Source organism: Coregonus lavaretus (assembly GCF_964263955.1).
Source record: "Coregonus lavaretus genome assembly, chromosome: 23".
Classification (NCBI taxonomy): domain Eukaryota; kingdom Metazoa; phylum Chordata; class Actinopteri; order Salmoniformes; family Salmonidae; genus Coregonus; species Coregonus lavaretus.
This window is the reverse complement of record NC_140010.1, coordinates 41,511,383-41,530,731: the sequence shown is the minus strand read 5'-3', so window position 1 is coordinate 41,530,731 and position 19,349 is coordinate 41,511,383. Positions and strand designations below refer to the sequence as shown.

Sequence of the window (19,349 nt, the reverse complement as noted above, 5' to 3'; positions counted from 1 at the left end):
TCTTATGGGTTAAATAATCATTGTACTTCATTAATTAAAATGTCAATTGAACAGGTAAAGAGGTATGCTTAGATAACCTATGCAGAAAAATATACATATCCTTTACATAGAATTAGGCATAATTATTATGGCTCTAGATTGCAGGAAAAAGCTGTTTCAGGTGTTTTGTTTCAGGTTTTTGAAAAATGCTAAATTCTCTGGAGAAAGAAAACCTCCATCCTCACGTACTTCGTGACCCCTCTAAAATAATGGGTGCATGTTATCCCTGACTGCTTGTAAGCCTTGGCATGAGAATTGTCATCCAACATTGAATCTCTCTCTCCACCCCACCTTCTTTTTCCCTCTCCCCCTCCCCTCTCTTTCTCTTCCTTCCTTTCCCTCCCACACTCTCTCTTTCTCTCTGATAGGCTCCAATTATTCGTTGTTCTCAGGTGTAAAGGAGACCATTCCGCTGCCGTAGCCGTGTTCTGACGCCTTGACAACCAACAATCACTACCCTCCGTCTGTCTGCTGAAGGATACACTTGCTCGTTAAACAAACGACACCTGGACTCGGGTGTCGCTTCTGTTGAACCCCCAAATTCACCCTGTGGATGGTTGAAAACGTTTCTTCTTGAGTCTTTCGTAGGTCATTTTCACACAAAAAATGTGTATCGCAAAGATTAGACTGAACTGTTCCCCCATGTGGAGTGTGGTTAGCATGTTGACTTTCTTACTATTACCCCTTTGGGAGATGGGCTGCTCTGGCCTGAGTTTTAACTCAGTGCCCCTGCCGCCGGTCGGGACGTACCAAAGGAGCTGCGAAGGGGGGGCACACCACAGGCAGAGACGCAGTTGGGTGTGGAACCAGTTCTTTGTGCTGGAGGAGTACATGGGGGACGAGCCACTCTACGTGGGCAAGGTAAGAATTTTTCTCTCATCTGGGTTCTCTCTCAGCTGTACATTTATACAGGGAACAGGTGGATGTGTGACTGTCCTAATATGGACACCATACAGGTGGATTGGGTGAAGGGGAGCAACGATGCTGGTAGCTTATTGGTTAAGAGCATTGTGCCATTAACCGAAAGGTTGCTGGTTCTAATCCCAGAGCCGACTAGGTGAAAAATCTGTTGATGTGCCCTTGAGCAAGGCACTTAACCCTAATTGCTCCTGTAAGTCGCTCTGGATAAGAGCGTCTGCTAAATGACTGAAATGTAAAAAAAAAAAAGTAAAGTCATTCAAACACCCAACCAACACTGTAAGAGGGAATTATGCTGAAGTTATACTGTAACAACCCTAGTTGATAGGCCTCTTACAATTGGAATAGTGGTTAGGGCGTTCTTCTTTGGGCGATTGGGGCTCGCAGCCTGCTAGGGACCTCATGCTACTCCCTCCGTTCATTAAAATACTACAAGAGGTACTATTTTCAATTACTATTGTTGAATGGCACTGAGTTGGCAAATCAGAAGCATTGTAAAGCTACGTACAGCAACAGGGAGGTCTGTATGAGTTACAAAGACAGAAGGTCCTTCCACTTACCAGGTATGACACTGGCATTATAAGAATTGACAAGATTACTCTAATCCCTTAATCGACCTTACCATAGTCTATAGTAAATGAAGACACAGCAATTTTCTTAAGACTCAAAATTGATCTTGTTTACGATCTGAATGAAAAGCCAAATAGCAACTGTATCAAAGAGGCCTCTCAAATGCGAGCGTGTACATCCTCCCATTTGATACTCCGACCCAGTCAAATAATCGCTGACGAGTTCGTTGCCATCAAAGGCTTCCTTTATCTTTCAAGTGCTTTCAGTATTCAAACAGATCTTGTAGATGTAGATGGCAGCGGAATACAGCAAAGAACACATCTCTTTCGCTTAGGAATCCGAGAGGTTTTTGGAACGCGTGTCTCTCATTGCGGGGTGAATCTAACGAGTGTGGCCTCACACATACATGAATCTTGAGCATGTGGACAAGGGGGAGGACACCACCACAAAGCCATGAACGTAACCATTTGTGAGCCCCTTAGTCTTTTCGGCACATATTAGCGGGGGATTTATAGAGGGACTGCCTTTAAAAAGCAATTCATTCCTTTGAAAATGGCCTATGTGGCATTGATTAGAGTCAGAAACAGTTATGCTAGTGTCAAAATTGACTACAGTCGAAATAGGATAATGTTGGTCATAAAATCATACATGTCTAAAACAGAGTTTGGAACGTCCATGCATCACAACGGGTAAATGAAGGTTAGGTTTTGCTTTGACGATGTTCATTTGCCCACTAACCTGTGGTGAACAGCTGCAGTGATTGCTCTCTATCCAATAGCATAGACAGTGAGACAGACCTGCCCAGCAGCTCCGACTTTGTTTACATAAGACAACACGTCGCACATTTTTGAACTTGAGAAATACTGCACTAAACACCTTAGTTAGATGTAAAATTGAGCAGCTAAAACATCCTCGGCAAAAATGTCAAAATTAATCTTATACTGAACAAAAATATCAACGCAACATGCAACACTTTCAAAGATTTTACTGAGTTACAGTTGATTTAAGGAAATCAGTCATTTGAAATGAATTCATTTTCCCTAATCTATAGATTTCGCATGACTGGGAATACAGATATGCAGCTGTTGGTCACAGATACCTTTAAAATAAAGTAGGGAGTGGATCAGAAAACCAGTCAGTATCTGGTCTGACAACCATTTTCCTCATGCAGCACGACACATCTCCGTCACATAGAGTTGATCAGGCTGTTGATTGTGGCCTGTGGAATGTTGTCTCACTCCTCTTCAATGGCTGTGCGAAGTTGCTGGATATTGGCGGGAACTGGAACATGCTGTTGTAGACGTCGATTCAGAGCATCCCAAACATGCTCAATGAGTGACATGTCCGGTGAGTATGCAGGCCATGGAAGAACTGGGACATTTTCAGATTTCAGGAATTGTGTACAGATCCTTGCGATTATCATGCTGAAACATGAGGTGATTGCGGCAGATGAATGGCATGACAATGGGCCTCAGGATCTTGTCACAGTGCATTCAAATTGCAATTGTGTTAACTGTCTGTAGCTTATGCCAGCCCATACCATAACCCCACCGCCACCACGAGGCTCTCTGTTCACAAAGTTGACATCAGCAAACCGCTCGCCACACAACACCATGCGGTTGTGAGGCCGGTTGGACGTACTGCCAAATTCTCTAAAACGACGTTGGGGGCGGCTTATGGTACTGAACATTCAATTATCCGGCAACAGCTCTGGTGGACATTCCTGCAGTCACCATGCCAATTGCATGCTCCCTCAAAACTTGAGACATCTATGGCATTGTATTGTGTGACAAAACTTCACATTTTAGAGTGGCCTTTTATTGTCCCCAGCACAAGGTGCACCTGTGTAATGATCATGCTGTTTAATCAGCTTCTTGATATGCCACACCTGTCAGGTGGAATGGTTATCTTGGCAAAGGAGAAATGCTCACTAACAGGGATGTAAACACATTTGTGCAAAACATTTGAGAGAAATACGCTTTTTGTGCATTTGGAACGTTTCTGGAATATTTTATTTTAGCTCATGAAACATGGGACCAACACTTTCCATGTTACGTTTATATTTTTGTTCAGTGTAGATTCATTTGGGTTATTTTAAGGAAGTGAAATAGGCTTCCGCGTCTACAGTGTCTCATTTGGGACAAATATCATTAACCAAATGTGGAAAAGAGCTTCTGGACATCAGAACAGCGATTACTCACCTTGAACTGGACAAATCATTTTTCTTTAATGAGTCGGACGAGAGGGATTTGCTCCAGACACCCAACAGGGCCCTCATCCCTGTCATTCGCAGTAGAAAGAGACTGAGATATCGCGGAAGGAGATAGGGGTGCCTGGTAAGGAGCCGGCGAAGAGTGGCTAATCTGCCTTTGCCATCGGTACTATTGGCCAACGTCCAATCGCTTGATAATAAAGTGGACAAACTACAAACATGTATATCCTACAAACGGGACATTAAAAACTGTAATATCTTATGTTCCACAGAGTCGTGGCTGAACGATGACATGAATAACATACAGCTGGCGGGTTGTACACTGTATCGGCAGGATAGAACAGCAGCCTCTGGCAAGACAAGGGGTGGCGGTCTATGTATATTTGGAAGTATCTAAGGAAGTCTCAAGGTTTTGCTCGCCTGAGGTAGAGTATCTCATGATAAGCTGTAGACCACACTATCTACCAAGAGAGTTTTCATCTATATTCTTCGTAGCTGTCTATTTACCACCACAAACCGATGCTGGCACTAAGACCGCACTCAATGAGCTGTATACGGCCGTAAGCAAACAGGAAAACGCTCATCTAGAAGCGGCGCTCCTAGTGGCCGGGGACTTTAATGCAGGGAAACTTAAATCAGTTTTACCTAATTTCTACCAGCATGTTAAATGTGCAACCAGAGGGGGAAAAACTTTAGACCACCTTTATTCCACACACAGAGACGCATACAAAGCTCTCCCTTGCCCTCCATTTGGAAAATCTGACCATAATTCTATCCTCCTGATTCCTGCTTACAAGCAAAAACTAAAGCAGGAAGCACCAGTGACTCGGGCAATAAAAAAGTGGTCAGATGAAGCAGATGCTAAGTTACAGGACTGTTTTGCTAGCACAGACTGGAATATGTTCCGGGATTCTTCAGATAGCATTGAGGAGTACACCACATCAGTCACTGGCTTCATCAATAAGTGCATCAATGACGTCGTCCCCACAGTGACTGTACGTGCACAGTCAGAAGCCATGGATTACAGGCAACATCCGCACTGAGCTAAAGGGTAGAGCTGACGCTTTCAAGGAGCGGGACTCTAACCCAGAAGCTTATAAGAAATCCCGCTATGCCCTCAGACGAACCATCAAACAGGCAAAGAGTCAATACAGGACTAAGATCAAATCGTACTACACCGGTTCTGACACTCGTCGGATGTGGCAGGGCTTGCAAACTATTACAGACTACAAAGGGAAGCACAGCCGCGAGCTGCCCAGTGACACGAGCCTACCAGACGAGCTAAATTACTTCTATACTCGCTTCAAAGCAAGTAACACTAAAACATGCATGAGAGCATCAGCTGTTCCGGACGACTGTGTGATTACGCTCTCAGTAGCCGATGTGAGTAAGACCTTTAAACAGGTCAACATTCACAAGACTGCAGGGCCAGACGGATTACCAGGACGTGTACTCTGAGTATGCGCTGACCAACTGGCAAGTGTTTTCACTGACATTTTCAACCTCTCCCTGTCTGAGTCTGTAATACCAACATGTTTCAAGCAGACCACCATAGTCCCTGTGCCCAAGAACACTAAGGTAACCTGCCTAAATGACTACCGACCCGGTCTGTAGCCATGAAGTGCTTTGAAAGGCTGGTCGTGGCTCACATCAACACCATTATCCCAGAAACCCTAGACCCACTCCAATTTGCATACCGCCCCAACAGATCCACAAATGATGCAATCTCTATTGCACTCCACACTGCCCTTTCACACCTGGACAAAAGGAAAACCTATGTGAGAATGCTATTCATTCACTACAGCTCAGCGTTTAACACCATAGTGCCCTCAAAGCTCATCACTAAGCTAAGGACCCTGGGACTAAACACCTCCCTCTGCAACTGGATCCTGGACTTCCTGACAGGCCGCCCCCAGGTGGTAAGGGTAGGTAACAACACATCCGCCACGCTGATCCTCAACATGGGGGCCCTCAGGGGTGCGTGCTCAGTCCCCTCCTGTACTCCCTGTTCACTCATGACTGCATGGCCAGGCACGACTCCAACACCATCATTACGTTTGCAGATGACACAACAGTGGTTGGCCTGATCACCGACGACAACAAGACAGCCTATAGGGAGGAAGTCAGACACCTGGTCGTGTGGTGCCAGGACAACAACCTCTCCCTCAACGTAATCAAGACAAAGGAGATGATTGTGGACTACAGGAAAAAGAAAGCACGCCCCCATACTCATCGACGGGGCTGTAGTGGAGCAGGTTGAGAGCTTCAAGTTCCTTGGTGTCCACATCACCAACAAACTAACATGGTCCAAGCACACCAAGACAGTCATGAAGAGGGCACGACAAAACCTATTCCCCCTAAGGAGACTGAAAAGATTCGGCATGGGTCCCATATCCTCAAAAGGTTCTACAGCTGCACCATCGATAGCATCCTGACTTGTTGCATCACTGCCTGGTATGGCAACTGCTCGGCCTCCGACCGCAAGGCACAACAGAGGGTAGTGCGTATGGCCCAGTACATCACTGGGGCCAAGCTTCCTGCCATCCACGACCTCTATACCAGGCGGTGTCAGAGGAAAGCCCTAAAAATTGTCAAAGACTCCAGCCACCCTAGTTTTAGACAGTTCTCTCTGCTACCGCACGGCAAGCGGTACCGGAGCGCCAAGTCTAGGTCTAAGAGGCTTCTAAACAGCTTCTACCCCCAAGCCATAAGACCAATCAAATGGCTACCTAGACTATTTTACGCTGCTGCCACTCTCTGTTTATTATCTATGCTTTAATAACTCTACCTACATGTACATATTACCTCAATTACCTCGACTAACTGGTGCCCCCGCACATTGACTCGGTACCGGTACCCCCTGTATATAGCCTCGCTATTGTTATTTTACTGCTGCTCTTTAATTATTTGTTACTTTTTTTTCTTTCTTAAAACTGCATTGTTGGTTAAGGGCTTGTAAGTAAGCATTTCACTATAAGGTTGTTGTATTCGGCGCATGTGACAAATACAATTTTATTTTATTTGAATCAGTCAGGAAACACACCTCCAAAACTGAAATAAAATGTTTCTAATGAGCAACAGAAAAACACGTGCCGATGGCATGTTCAGTGGCTCTTTAAATCCTTTCAGTCAGCATATTGTCAGGAATCAGGATACACACCTACTTCAATACGTGGAACTATACAAATATTTCCAGCTAATCACTGAGCACAAATAACTGACAGACAAAGGATTGTCACCCTACAGAAGTTTACGATTCAAAATGTACAACACAATGTGAGGTAAAGGTAGAAGATAGAGATATAATGCTTTGTGGTAAACATCTATCTAGAGTTAATCTGCAGTCATAAATATATAGAAATTGTACCAAAAAAAAACATACACTGTATTGTTAGGTGTATGTATTTTCTGCCATATTGCTTATGCTTATCCAGTCCTTTTAGATCTGCAAAGGGGGAATCAAAAGGGGACCAGGATAGAAGCTTGGTGCTAGAGGCTAGGGTCAATTTGGGATTGGGCTGTTTCTGTTTTGTTCACTGCGTTTATTCGTCTTGTCTTTATCCAGAGGGCTTTTCTGTCTGCGATCTGAGCATTTTGCAAAGACACCTCCCTGTGTCAGTAGCGTAGCCAGAAATGTGTTGGTGGGTAGGCCTGCAGAAAGGCTGAGAGAAAATGTTGCTGTTTTAAAGCTAACTTCCTGCAAATCTACACTTTTTGCCATGGGGCAAAGACAAGAATTTGCAGTTTTATAGCAAATATCATGCTATTATACACATTTTGCCACAAGGCTGAGGGAAAATGTTGCTGTTTTGAAGCTCATTTCATGCTATTCTACATATTTTGCCATGAGGCTGAGAGAACATTTTCTATTTTCAAAGCTAATTAAAGATTAACTATAGGTGTGTTGACTGTGATAAAGGCACTGGATTATGAGCTGTCTTGTTTGCTAAATTAACAAATTAAGTAGGCAGTGGCATGGTGCATATAGCCATAGAAGCACAGTGGCATATTCCTCAATGCGGTCATATTTGTGTCTTATTGGAGGTATGGCTTTCAGTTAGTTATTTTTAGCCACTCATCCCATGAGAGTGAATGTCATTCCAGTTCAACTGAATGTCATTCCAGTGCACTGCTTGCTATGAATTCTATCTGATGGTGTTTGCATGTTTAGGTAAAAATACAAATAATCTCCCGTTTGGAACATTGACAAGTCGTTTTTTCTCAATCTGATTGGGCTCACCCTTGCCTACGCAGCAGCCCTGTGTTGTGATCTGGAGTCAGTGGACGACTGTTCTGTGTACTCATCTGCCTCATCATTGTTCCCTTGTTGACCCTTTCCTCCCCCCTCAACCCCCATCCACCCGGGTTCATGTTTCAGCGGACAGCGAGTCTTCCCTCAGGCCCCCCAGGTAGAGGCATACAGCATTCTGCCTATATAGAAGCCTTCTGAAAGCCTATTCTAGGGCTGAGGGGTTATACTAAAGGTATACAGTATATAGAGAGGGTATTATCAAATCAAATGTCATTTGTCACATGCTTCGTAAACAACAGGTGTAGACTAACAGTGAAATGCTTACATACGGCCCCCTTCCCAACAATGCAGAAAGAAAGAACATTGAGAAATTATAGAAATGTAATAACACGTAATAATAAAAGTAATAATAAATACTCAATGAGCAACGATAACAACTTGGCTATGTACACGGGGACCAGTACTGAGTCGATGTGCAGTGGAACAAGGAAATTGAGGTGGATACAGCGCATTTGGAAAGTAAACAGACCCCTTCACTTTTTGCACATTCTGTTACGTTACAGCCTCATTCTAAAATTGTTTACATTTTTAACGAATCCCCATCGATCTACACACAATACCCCATAATGACAAAGCGAGAACAGATTTTTTGATTTTTTTGCAAATTAATTAACAATAAAAAACAGAAATAACTTATTTATATAAGTATTCAGACCCTTTGCTATGAGACTCAAAATTGAGCTCATGTGCATCCTGTTTCCATTGATGTTTCTACAACTTGATTGGAGTCCACCTGTGGTAAATTCAATTGATTGGACATGATTTGGAAAGGCACACACTTGTCTACAGTATATCAGAGCAAAAACCAAGCCATGGGGTCGAAGGAATTGTCCGTAGAGCTCCGAGACAGGATTGTGTTGATGCACAGATCTGGGGAAGGGTACAAAAAAACTGAGCAATTGGGGGAGAAGGGCCTTGGTCAGGGAGATGACCAAGAACCTGATGGTCACTCTGACAGAGCTCCAGAGTTCCTCTGTGGAGATGGGAGAACCTTCCAGAAGGACAACCATCTATGCAGCACTCCACCAATCAAGCCTTTATGGTAGTGGCCAGACGGAAGCCACTCCTCAGTAAAAGGCACATGACAGCCTGCTTGGAGTTTGCCATAAGGCACCTAAAGGACTCTCAGACCATGAGAAAACAAGATTCTCTGGTCTGATGAAACAAAGATTGAACTATTTGTCTTGAATGCCAAGCATCAGGTCTGGAGGAAACCTGGCCAATACCATCCCTACGGTGAAGCATGGTGGTGGCAGCATCATGCTGTGGGGATGTTTTTCAGCGGCAGGGACTGGGAGACTTGTCAGGATCGAGGGAAAGATGAACGGAGCAAAGTACAGAGAGATCCTCGATGAAAACCTGCTCCAGAGCGCTCAGGACCTCAGACTGGGGCAAAGGTTCACCTTCCAACAGGACAACGACTCTAAGCACACAGCCAAGACAACGCAGAAGTGGCTTCGGGACAAGTCTCTGAATGACCTTGAGTGGCCCAGCCAGAGCCCAGACTTGAACCTGATCGAACATCTCTGGAGAGACCTGAAAATAGCTGTGCAGCGACGCTCCCCATCCAGCCAGACAGAGCTTGAGAGGATCTGCGGAGAAGAATGGGAGAAACTCCCCAAATACAGGTGTGCCAAGCTTGTAGTGTCATACCCAAGACGACTGGAGGCTGTAATCGCTGCCAAAGGTGCTTCAACAAAGTACTGAGTAAAGGGTCTGAATACTTATGTAAATGTGATATTTCATTATTATTGTTTTTTTTTTTATATGCAAATATTTCTAAACCTGTTTTTGCTTTGTCATTATGGGGTACTGTGTGTAGATTGATGAGGGAAAACAACTATTTAATCCATTTTAGAAGAAGGCTATAACATAACAAAATGTGGAAAAAGTGAAGGGTTCTGAATACTTTCCGAATGAACTGTATGTACATTTAACTAGGAATGAGTGACTAGGCAACAGGATAGACACTATATATACAAAAGTATGTGGACACCCATTCAAATGAGTGGATTCTGCTATTTTAGCAACACCCATTGCTGACAGGTGTATAAAATTGAGCACACAGCCATGCAATCTCCATATACAAACATTGCCAGTAGAATGGCCTTATTGAAAAGCTCAGTGACTTTCAACGTGGCACCGTCATAGGATGCCACCTTTCCAACAAATCAGTTCGTCAAATTTCTGCCCTGCTAGAGCTGCCCCAGTCAACTGTAAGTGCTGTTATTATGAAGTGTAAACGTCTAGGAGCAACAGCGAAGTTCTGTAATCTTGTGTGGTAGGCCACACAAGCTCACAGAACGGGACCGCTATGTGCTGAAGCGAGTGGCGTGTAAAAATTGTCTGTCCTGGGTTGCAACACTCGCTACCGAGTTCCAAACTGCTTCTGGAAGCAACATCAGAACTGTTTGTCGGGAGCTTCATGAAATGGGTTTCCATGGCCGAGCAGCCACACACAAGCCTAAGATCACCATACGCAATGCCATGCATCAGCTGGAGTGGTATAAAGCTCTCCGCCATTGGACTCTGGAGCAGCGGAAACGCATTCTCTGGAGTGATGAATCACGCTTCACCATCTGGCAGTCCGACGGAGGAATCTGGGTTTTGCGGATGCCAGGAAAACGCTACCTGCCCCAATGCATAGTGCAAACTGTAAAGTTTGGTGGAGGAGGAATAATGGTCTGGGGCTGTTTTTCATGGATCGGGCTAGGCCCCTTAGTTCCAGTGAAGGGAAATCTAAACTCTACAGCATACAATGACATTCTAGATTATTCTCTGCTCCCTTTCCTGTTTCAGCATTACAATGCCCCCATGCACAAAGCGAGGTCCATACAGAAATGGTTTGTCGAGATTGGTGTGGAAGAACTTGACAGGCCTGCACAGAGCCCTGACCTCAACCCCATTGAACACCTATGGGATGAATTAGAATGCCGACTGCGAGCCAGGCCTAATCGCCCAACATCAGTGCCCAACCTCACTAATGCTCTTGTGGCTGAATGGAATCAAGTCTCCACAGCAATGTTCCAACATCTAGTGGAAAGACTTCCCAGAAGAGCGGCTGTTATAGCAGCAAAGGGGGGACCAACTCCATTTGAATGGACATGATTTTGGAAAGATGTTCGACAAGCAGGTATCCACATTCTTTTGGTCAAGTAGTGTATAATAAACAGTAGCGGCAGCGTAAAAAAAAAAATATATTGTGCAAAAAGGGTAAATGCAGATAGTCCTGGTAGCTATTTGGTTAAAGTTGCAATATATAACTTTTTGGGAGACCCAACCAAATTCACATAGAAATATTCAAAGCAAGTCTAAGAACAGGTAGATCGGTTCTATGCACACTATTTCTATGCGTTCCGTTCTTAAGTTACATTTTTGCGTCTTTTACTTTCAGTTTTGTACACCAGCTGAAAATACAATCATTTTGGTTATGGAATATTTCACAGCGGTTTAGATGGTACAATGATTCTCTACACTATACTTGCTTATTTTGTCACATAAACTGAAATTTGAGAACTTTAAGAATTTTAGCAACCAGGAAATGACGGAGCAATTTCCGCGTAGTGCATATTTAACTATTTAACGAACTATTTATCAGTCTTATGGCTTGGGGGAAGCTATGTCCTGTTGGTCCCAGACTTGGTACATCGGTACCACTTGCCATGTTGTAGCAGAGAGAACAGTCCATGACTTGGGTTGCTGGAGAGGTGAATCATCAGGCAATTAAGGATGGGAGGCAATCGTCTGCGTTGAGTCTGTCATGATTTTTGGAGGCAGTCGGGTCATGCTCGACAGTGACGTTGTTTGGTCATGGAGTCTGGGTCAACTTCATTTTAACTGACTCAAAATGGGTGGTATATAGTCAGGGTCATTATGACATGATTAAAATACATTATCAGAGGGTTACACATGCTCATGACAAGTCTTACAATGCATTATAACTGCAGGCTTTAGGAAAAGTTTTACCGAAGTAAGAACCTAAATATAGTCGTCCTGCTTCATAATCAGAGGCTCTTTTAAGGCTTAGTCAGAATAATCACAAAGCACATTGGGGGGGATTGAGTCTTGGTGGCATTCAGCCACAAAAGAGACGAGTGTCCCCCACACTATGAGGGGGGATATTGAAAATGGACAGATGTGAGTGCGGTATTAGGCAATGGAATCTCCCGGTATGAATATTATCTACAATAATAATTAGAGCTCTTCACACTACAAAGATGAGACATTCGCTTTCACTCGTGGAATTTTCTAATTCCACAAATTAGACCAGCATGGTACACCGTCATGTATTTTTCTATTGGACCTAGTAGACTCAAACTAATGTTGACACTCATGACTGACGGAAAACGGCAGATCAAAATGGATCTGTGATTTTCACCAATGTCATGTCACATTCTATTTGGGGAACCATTTCGTTTCAGGCTCTTTTATTGATTGGGTACTTAAGAGACACATGCACACGTCCCTCTAGTACACCATTGTATGACATCATTCTTAAGCCATTTCCCCAATCTACATAAGTTGTTATGAAAGTTCAAAAGCATAACTAGAGAAGGAGTGCACCTAGTTTCAGTAAACTGTTGTTTTTATTCTATTTGAACACTTTTCAGTCGGATTTCAAGCTTATTTATTTGTTTATTAATGTATCTATTTATTGTAATACAGCAATATATCACGGTGCTAGGACAACAATTTGATATGCCTGTTATACAGTACTATGTTCTTTTTGCTTAACTTGAATTATCACTACTACTATTTTCAGACTGACAACCTTCCGTGCTTGTAAGGTCATTTGTCTTATTGGCCATATATGCCTCAATTAATCATATGAATCATTCCCAATGCTGGTACCCCACTTCATAAAAGCAGCCACCAAGACCAAGAGAGTCTCTGAACCACTCCACATCTCCATACCGATCTGACTACCCAATTGCAAGGCGACTGGAATCAGTGTCCGTAGTGACTCCTCGTCAGAGGTTGATTAATATGTAAACGGTGGGCTGCAGCCTTAATAAAACAGGCGAAGCAGGGTTTGATATTGCGCCGCGATCAATAAAATATGCACCCTCCGCTAAGGAATGACGCCAGTTATTATGGATGAGCGTGGCAGGAGAATATTCAAGTCGCTGAGGGGGTGGTCGTTTTTACAGTGCCTTGCTAACAAGTGATGTGGCCTGTTTAGTGTGGAATAGCATGGTAGCGTGGAGCCAGGGTCCGTAGCAGTTAATGGGTGCACTGGGCCTTTAAGGGTATTTCCTTTTGGGACTTTAAAGCCAACCTTTAGTCACTTTTAAAGTGGCGATCAATCTCAAACACTAAGTCAAACTTGTGTATTTTACGTGTTGATGTTTATATAGTCACAGCATTTACTGGTACTTTAAGTCCACTGCCTCCTGTGCAATAGGCCTGAACAAAAACACGATTCCGCCTCCACACTATTAAGATTCCTTTAGCACAGCATGGAGCGACCCGGAGCATGCTGACCTGAGCCGATCGCATTTTCCCCTATCCTTCCCTTGTTTGCCGGGTTTCTCCTAAGGCGAAGCCCTTTGAATCCGGGTTTAATTGGAGTGGATCCTTTGCAGGCGAGGAGGAGAGCGTTCGCTGGGAGCGTCGGGGAATCTACTGGGCCGCCACTGTGGTCTTTTAGCATTTCCTGTTTACCACGCTGCCAAAAACACCCCGGACATGCACTTCACCTCCCCAGGCGGGGTAACGCCTCTTTGTCATCCCCCTCTTCCCCTCCCTCCCAGTCTCTGGGCTGCTCTGCCACGGCCATTTATCAGCGCAGCAGATGAAAGTCATCAGGTTGGCAATCACCAGCGCTTTCTCCGGGCTCGCCTCCGAGCGACCCCACAACAGCCGTTCTCTCTCACAGAGACACCACACACACACACACACACACACACACACACACACACACACACACACCACACACACACACACACCCACACACACACACACACACATACTCACAACATACAGTATCTGTGTCACACACATGCACATGCACATGCACACACTTACACACACACACACACACACACACACTAATAATGGAGAAAATGAATAGTCTGCCTTTCATATAATTAGGTAGATGGGCTGGTGGCTGTGGCATGAACATCTCTTTTCATTTAAGCCAGCAGAGCTCTTTATGTGCTGAAAACGATATGAGCAGACATCGCTGATTCTAATGAAGATGATAAAAGGAAAAAAGCTCGCGATTTCTCTTGAATGGAGCAGTACCACAAAGCAATACAATACAATTTGCATTTATATAGCTAGCACTCTTGAGGCGTTCATTCATTCACCCCCCAAAATGTAACTCAAAAAGAGAAAGGAGTTTCGGGCAATGAGACTGCAAACATACAAGAGTCAATTCAAAGCTATCAAATTCGAATAAAATCCCCCCCCCCCTCTAAGAACCAGACCTGGGTTCAAATACTATTTTAAATCAATAAAATACTTTGAATGGTTGCTTTAGCCTGCCTGGGGTGCCAAATTGGCAGGGTTTGCAGTTTTGTGAATATTCTATTAGTTCCATTGCGTTAAGCAAGCTCAATCAAGCCCAGCTTAATTTGACATTTTTTGAATAGTATTTGAATCCAGGTCAGCTAAGCACCTGGAGGTGAGCTGGTGTAATTGTATTGGATCTTTCAAATATTGGCATTCCTAATTACCATAGGCATTCTGTCCTGTCTTTTTAGGGATGAGAGGCTCTCCAACAGACAGAAAAAGAAATTATGAAATGTGGAGGCGCTTCTCCTGCACCTGAGCTCAGAGCAGAGGGAGGAGGCGGGAGCCAATTCCCATCCTGGATCTGTCGTTTATTGTTAGATGTTATGAACAAAGACTTAAAAGTGTGACAATGAGAGGAGGATGAAATGTCAAGCATTCTTTCTTCTCGCTGTCTTTCTCTCTTTCTCTCTTTCTCTCTTTCTCTTGCTGTCTGAATCTCTTGCTCAGGGTCGCTTTCTCACTCTTGCTTTCTCTCTCTGCCCCTCTCCTCCACAACACAATAAGCTGAGGGCGTATATTCTAGGGTATTTTTAAGGCACAAAGGATTCGGATGCTTGCTGTATACACAGATGCGTCAAATAAATATATATCAGGATCTGTGTTTGAATACATGCTAGTGTTGATGGAAAGCATATACTCTGCAAAGAAATACAGTTTCAATGTAAAACAAGAACTAGATAGCTATATACGTAATACAGTGAGAATTCCACCTAGCCAATCCGAGGGAAAGATGGAGCTACTACCATATTGCTTATACCTATCAAATTATTTCAGATCTACACACAGTGCCTCCGAGGGGTTGGGATAAGATCACTTCTATCCATAAGAACCATTCATGAATGACAGAGTATGCTAATACCGCCAATAAGGAGGCAAACCTACCGACTGGTACACAGCAGCCCTATTCAGATGCCGATACCAAAATCCAACAACTGCTTCCCAGCTTCCCCATGCTCATTACTAAGTTATCTCAAAACGTTGCAAATAGTCTAGCTGTTGTTCTGCCCTGCATAAGAGTGAACAGTGCCCTGACAAACGATTCATTTTTGAAACACAGCTCTATTTTGTTATTCTGCTAGCTCTCTTGTAAAATGAATTTGGGAGATAGACAATTCAATTGGTCATGTCTCTATTTGTTTCCTATAAAGGGAGAGATTGTATGTAAGTCAAGTAGGCAGAGACATTGTCGAAACTGTAATTTAATTTGAACTTCCCCTGTACCTTTCTGAACAGGGCTTCGACCAGTGGTTATAACAATAGTAGGACTACTGTTAGAGCAGTTTTAAGATGTTTCCAATAACCCAGGCTTTATTTTCATGATGGGAATGAGGCTACATTGACATATTAGTCATTTAGCAGACACTCTTATCCCGAGCAACTTACAATAAGTGTGTCAACTAAGGCAAGCACATAATGCAATCATTGCTAGTGAAACCTGTTACATGAATTACATCTGTATTGTATTCCTGTCTGCCGGACCTGGGACACAAAGTTTCAAAAATAACTTCATACTCACTAAGCTAGCATGCTTATCTTTACCCTACCATAAGGTTGTTGTTTATAGTAACTTCTTCACCTCTCCCATGAGAGAATAAGGATAACACTTTACATTAAGTTGTTCTTATAGTGACACTGTTATTACTACACTTACAAAATTGTTGTTACATATCACTTTAGTAAATACTTAGCAATTACATAGAAATGGAGTTGAGCGTTTATTTCTTATTTTTATAATAAGGTGAACTTTTCCACATTTTCCCATACAACGTCCTTTAAATAAAGAGGGATAATTGAGTCTTAAGTATTGAATTAGAGCCGCCATCTGTACGGCATCCATCAGCTCTCGGTCTCAGCCGCTATAATTTAATTTGTCCAAACAAAATCCCATGTACTGTCCGGGAGTGTTGCGGGCCAAAGCCCATCACTCAAGATATGACATGCATTTCGACACCCCTGATTTGATAGGAGGATTTATGTGCTGAAGAACAGGGACGTTCGTTGTGGGAGGAAAATAGTCAGCAGTCAGAGACTGGTAATTAATGTGTGCTGGCAGGCGAGATGGCACCACAACGCCATATTCCTTTATCGGGTGACATTTACGGAGGGGCCGGTTGAGATGTGGGGTTAGCTGCGATACAGGAAGTGAAACAGATGAACAATAAGTTAGCACGTCTGAAACGAGCTGGGTTTGTAATCTCGCTGCCATAATTGGTGTTCACCAAACGAGGAGGCTTGTGATAGCCAGGTTCAATTGTCTCCCTTTATCACTGTTGCAATATATTGTATTTGATAGATGCATACACACATGAACACCCACAGACAGACACGTACACACAGACACATGTACTCACACATACACACACACCCACCCACACACACATACAGACACACACACACACACACACACACACACACAGCCTTTGATAGCCTGGCTGGCTGGCTGTCTCCTCCTGGCTGTCTCTATCTGTACATACGCCATGGGTATATATCAAATCAAATCAAATGTTATTTGCCACATGCACCGAATACAACAGGTGTAGACATTACAGTGAAATGCTTACTTACAAGCCCTTAACCAACAATGCAGTTTTTTAAAGATAAAATACATTTTTAAAAGTGTTAAGTAAAAAATAGATAAGTAAAAAATAAAAGCAAATAACTAAAGAGCAGCAGTAAAATAAAATAACAGTAGGGAGGCTATATACAGGGGGGTATCGGGACAGAGTCAATGTGTGGGGGCGCCGGCTAGTCAAGGTAATTGAGGTAATATGTACATGTGGGTAGAGTTAAAGTGACTATGCATAAATAATAAACAGAGTAGCAGCAGTGTAAAGGAGGGGGATGGGGTGGGGTAGCGGGGGGCAGTGCGAATAGTCCGGGTAGCCATGATTAGCTGATCAGGAGTCTTATGGCTTGGGGTAGAAGCTGTTAAGAAGCCTTTTGGACCAAGACTTGGCGTTCCGGTACCGCTTGCCGTGCGGTAGCAGAGAGAACAGTCTATGACTAGGGTGGCTGGAGTCTTTAACAATTTTTAGGGCCTTCCTCTGACACCGCCTGGTATAGAGGTCCTGGATGGCAGGAAGCTAGGCCCCAGTGATGTACTGGGCCGTACGCACTACCCTCTGTAGTGCCTTGCGGTCGGAGGCCGAACAGTTACCATACCAGGCGGTGATGCAACCAGTCAGGATGCTCTCGATGGTGCAGCTGTAGAACGTTTTGAGGATCTGAGGACCCATGCCAAATCTTTTCAGTATCCTGAGGTGGAATAGGCTTTGTCAAGCCCTCTTCACGACTGTCTTGGTGTGTTTAGACCATGATAGTTTGTTGGTGATGTGGACACCAAGGAACTTGAAGCTCTCAACCTGTTCCACTACAGCCCGTCGATGAGAATGGGGGCGTGCTCAGTCTTCTTTTTTTTCCTGTAGTCAACAATCATCTCCTTTGTCTTGATCACGTTGAGGGAGAGGTTGTTATCCTGGCACCACATGGCCAGGTCTCTGACCTCCTCCCTATAGGCTGTCTCATTGTTGTCGGTGATCAGGCCTATCACTGTTGTGTCATCGGCAAACTTAATGATGGTGTTGGAGTCGTGCCTGGCCATGCAGTCATGAGTGAACAGGGAGTACAGGAGGGGACTGAGCACGCACCCCTGAGGGGCCCCCGTGTTGAGGATCAGTGTGGCATATGTGTTGTTACCTACCCTTACCACCTGGGGGCGGCCCGTCAGGAAGTCCAGGATCCAGTTGCAGAGGAAGGTGTTTAGTCCCAGGGTCCTTAGCTTAGTGATGAGCTTTGAGGGCACTATGGTGTTGAACGCTGAGTTGTAGTCAATGAATAGCATTTTCACGTATGTGTTCCTCTTGTCCAGGTGGGAAAGGGCAGTGTGGAGTACAATAGAGATGGCATCATCTGTGGATCTGTTGGGGCGGTATGCAAATTGGAGTGGGTCTAGGGTTTCTGGGATAATGGTGTTGATGTGAGCCATGACCAGCCTTTCAAAGCACTTCATGGCTACAGACGTGAGTGCTACGGTTCGGTAGTAATTTAGGCAGGTTATCATAGTGTCCTTGGGCACAGGGACTATGGTGGTCTGCTTGAAACATGTTGGTATTACAGACTCAGTCATGTTGAAAATGTCAGTGAAGACACTTGCCAGTTGGTCAGCGCATGCTCACAGTACACATCCTGGTAATCCGTCGGGCCCTGCGGCCTTGTGAATGTTGACCTGCTTAAAAGTCTTACTCACATCGGCTACAGAGAGCGTGATCACATAGTAATCCGGAACAGCTGATGCTCTCATGCATGCTTCAGTGTTGCTTGCCTCGAAGCGAGCATAGAAGTGATTTAGCTCGTCTGGTAGGCTTGTGTCACTGGGCAGCTCGCGGCTGTGCTCCCCTTCGTAGTCTGTAATAGTTTTCAAGCCCTGCCACATCCGACGAGTGTCAGAGCCGGTGTAGTACGATTCAATCTTAGTCCTGTATTGACTCTTTGCCTGTTTGATGGTGCTTCGGAGGGCATAGCGGGATTTCTTAGAAGCGTCCGGGTTAGGAAAAGCGGCAGCTCTACCCTTTAGCTCAATGCGGATGTTGCCTGTAATCCATGGCTTCTGGTTGGGGTATGTACGTACGGTCACTGTGGGGACGACGTCATCGATGCACTTATTGATGAAGCCAGTGACTGATGTGGTGTACTCCTCAATGCCATCGGAAGAATCCCGGAACATATTCCAGTCTGTGCTAACAAAACAGTCCTGTAGTTTAGCATCTGCATCATCTGACC

General features: G+C 44.2%; 1 protein-coding gene across 1 annotated transcript in view; it reads left to right on the top strand.

The window, feature by feature from the left end:
- Window positions 1-645: 645 nt before the first annotated feature.
- The window catches only part of LOC311150530 (cadherin-7-like), a gene marked incomplete at both ends in the record, with an annotated part of 132,098 nt that continues 113,394 nt past the window's right edge, over window positions 646-19,349 (top strand). The window contains one exon of the mRNA XM_084188011.1: window positions 646-900. Within this exon, the coding sequence (XP_084044137.1) occupies window positions 646-900 (255 nt within the window). The remainder of the gene's footprint in view (window positions 901-19,349) is intronic.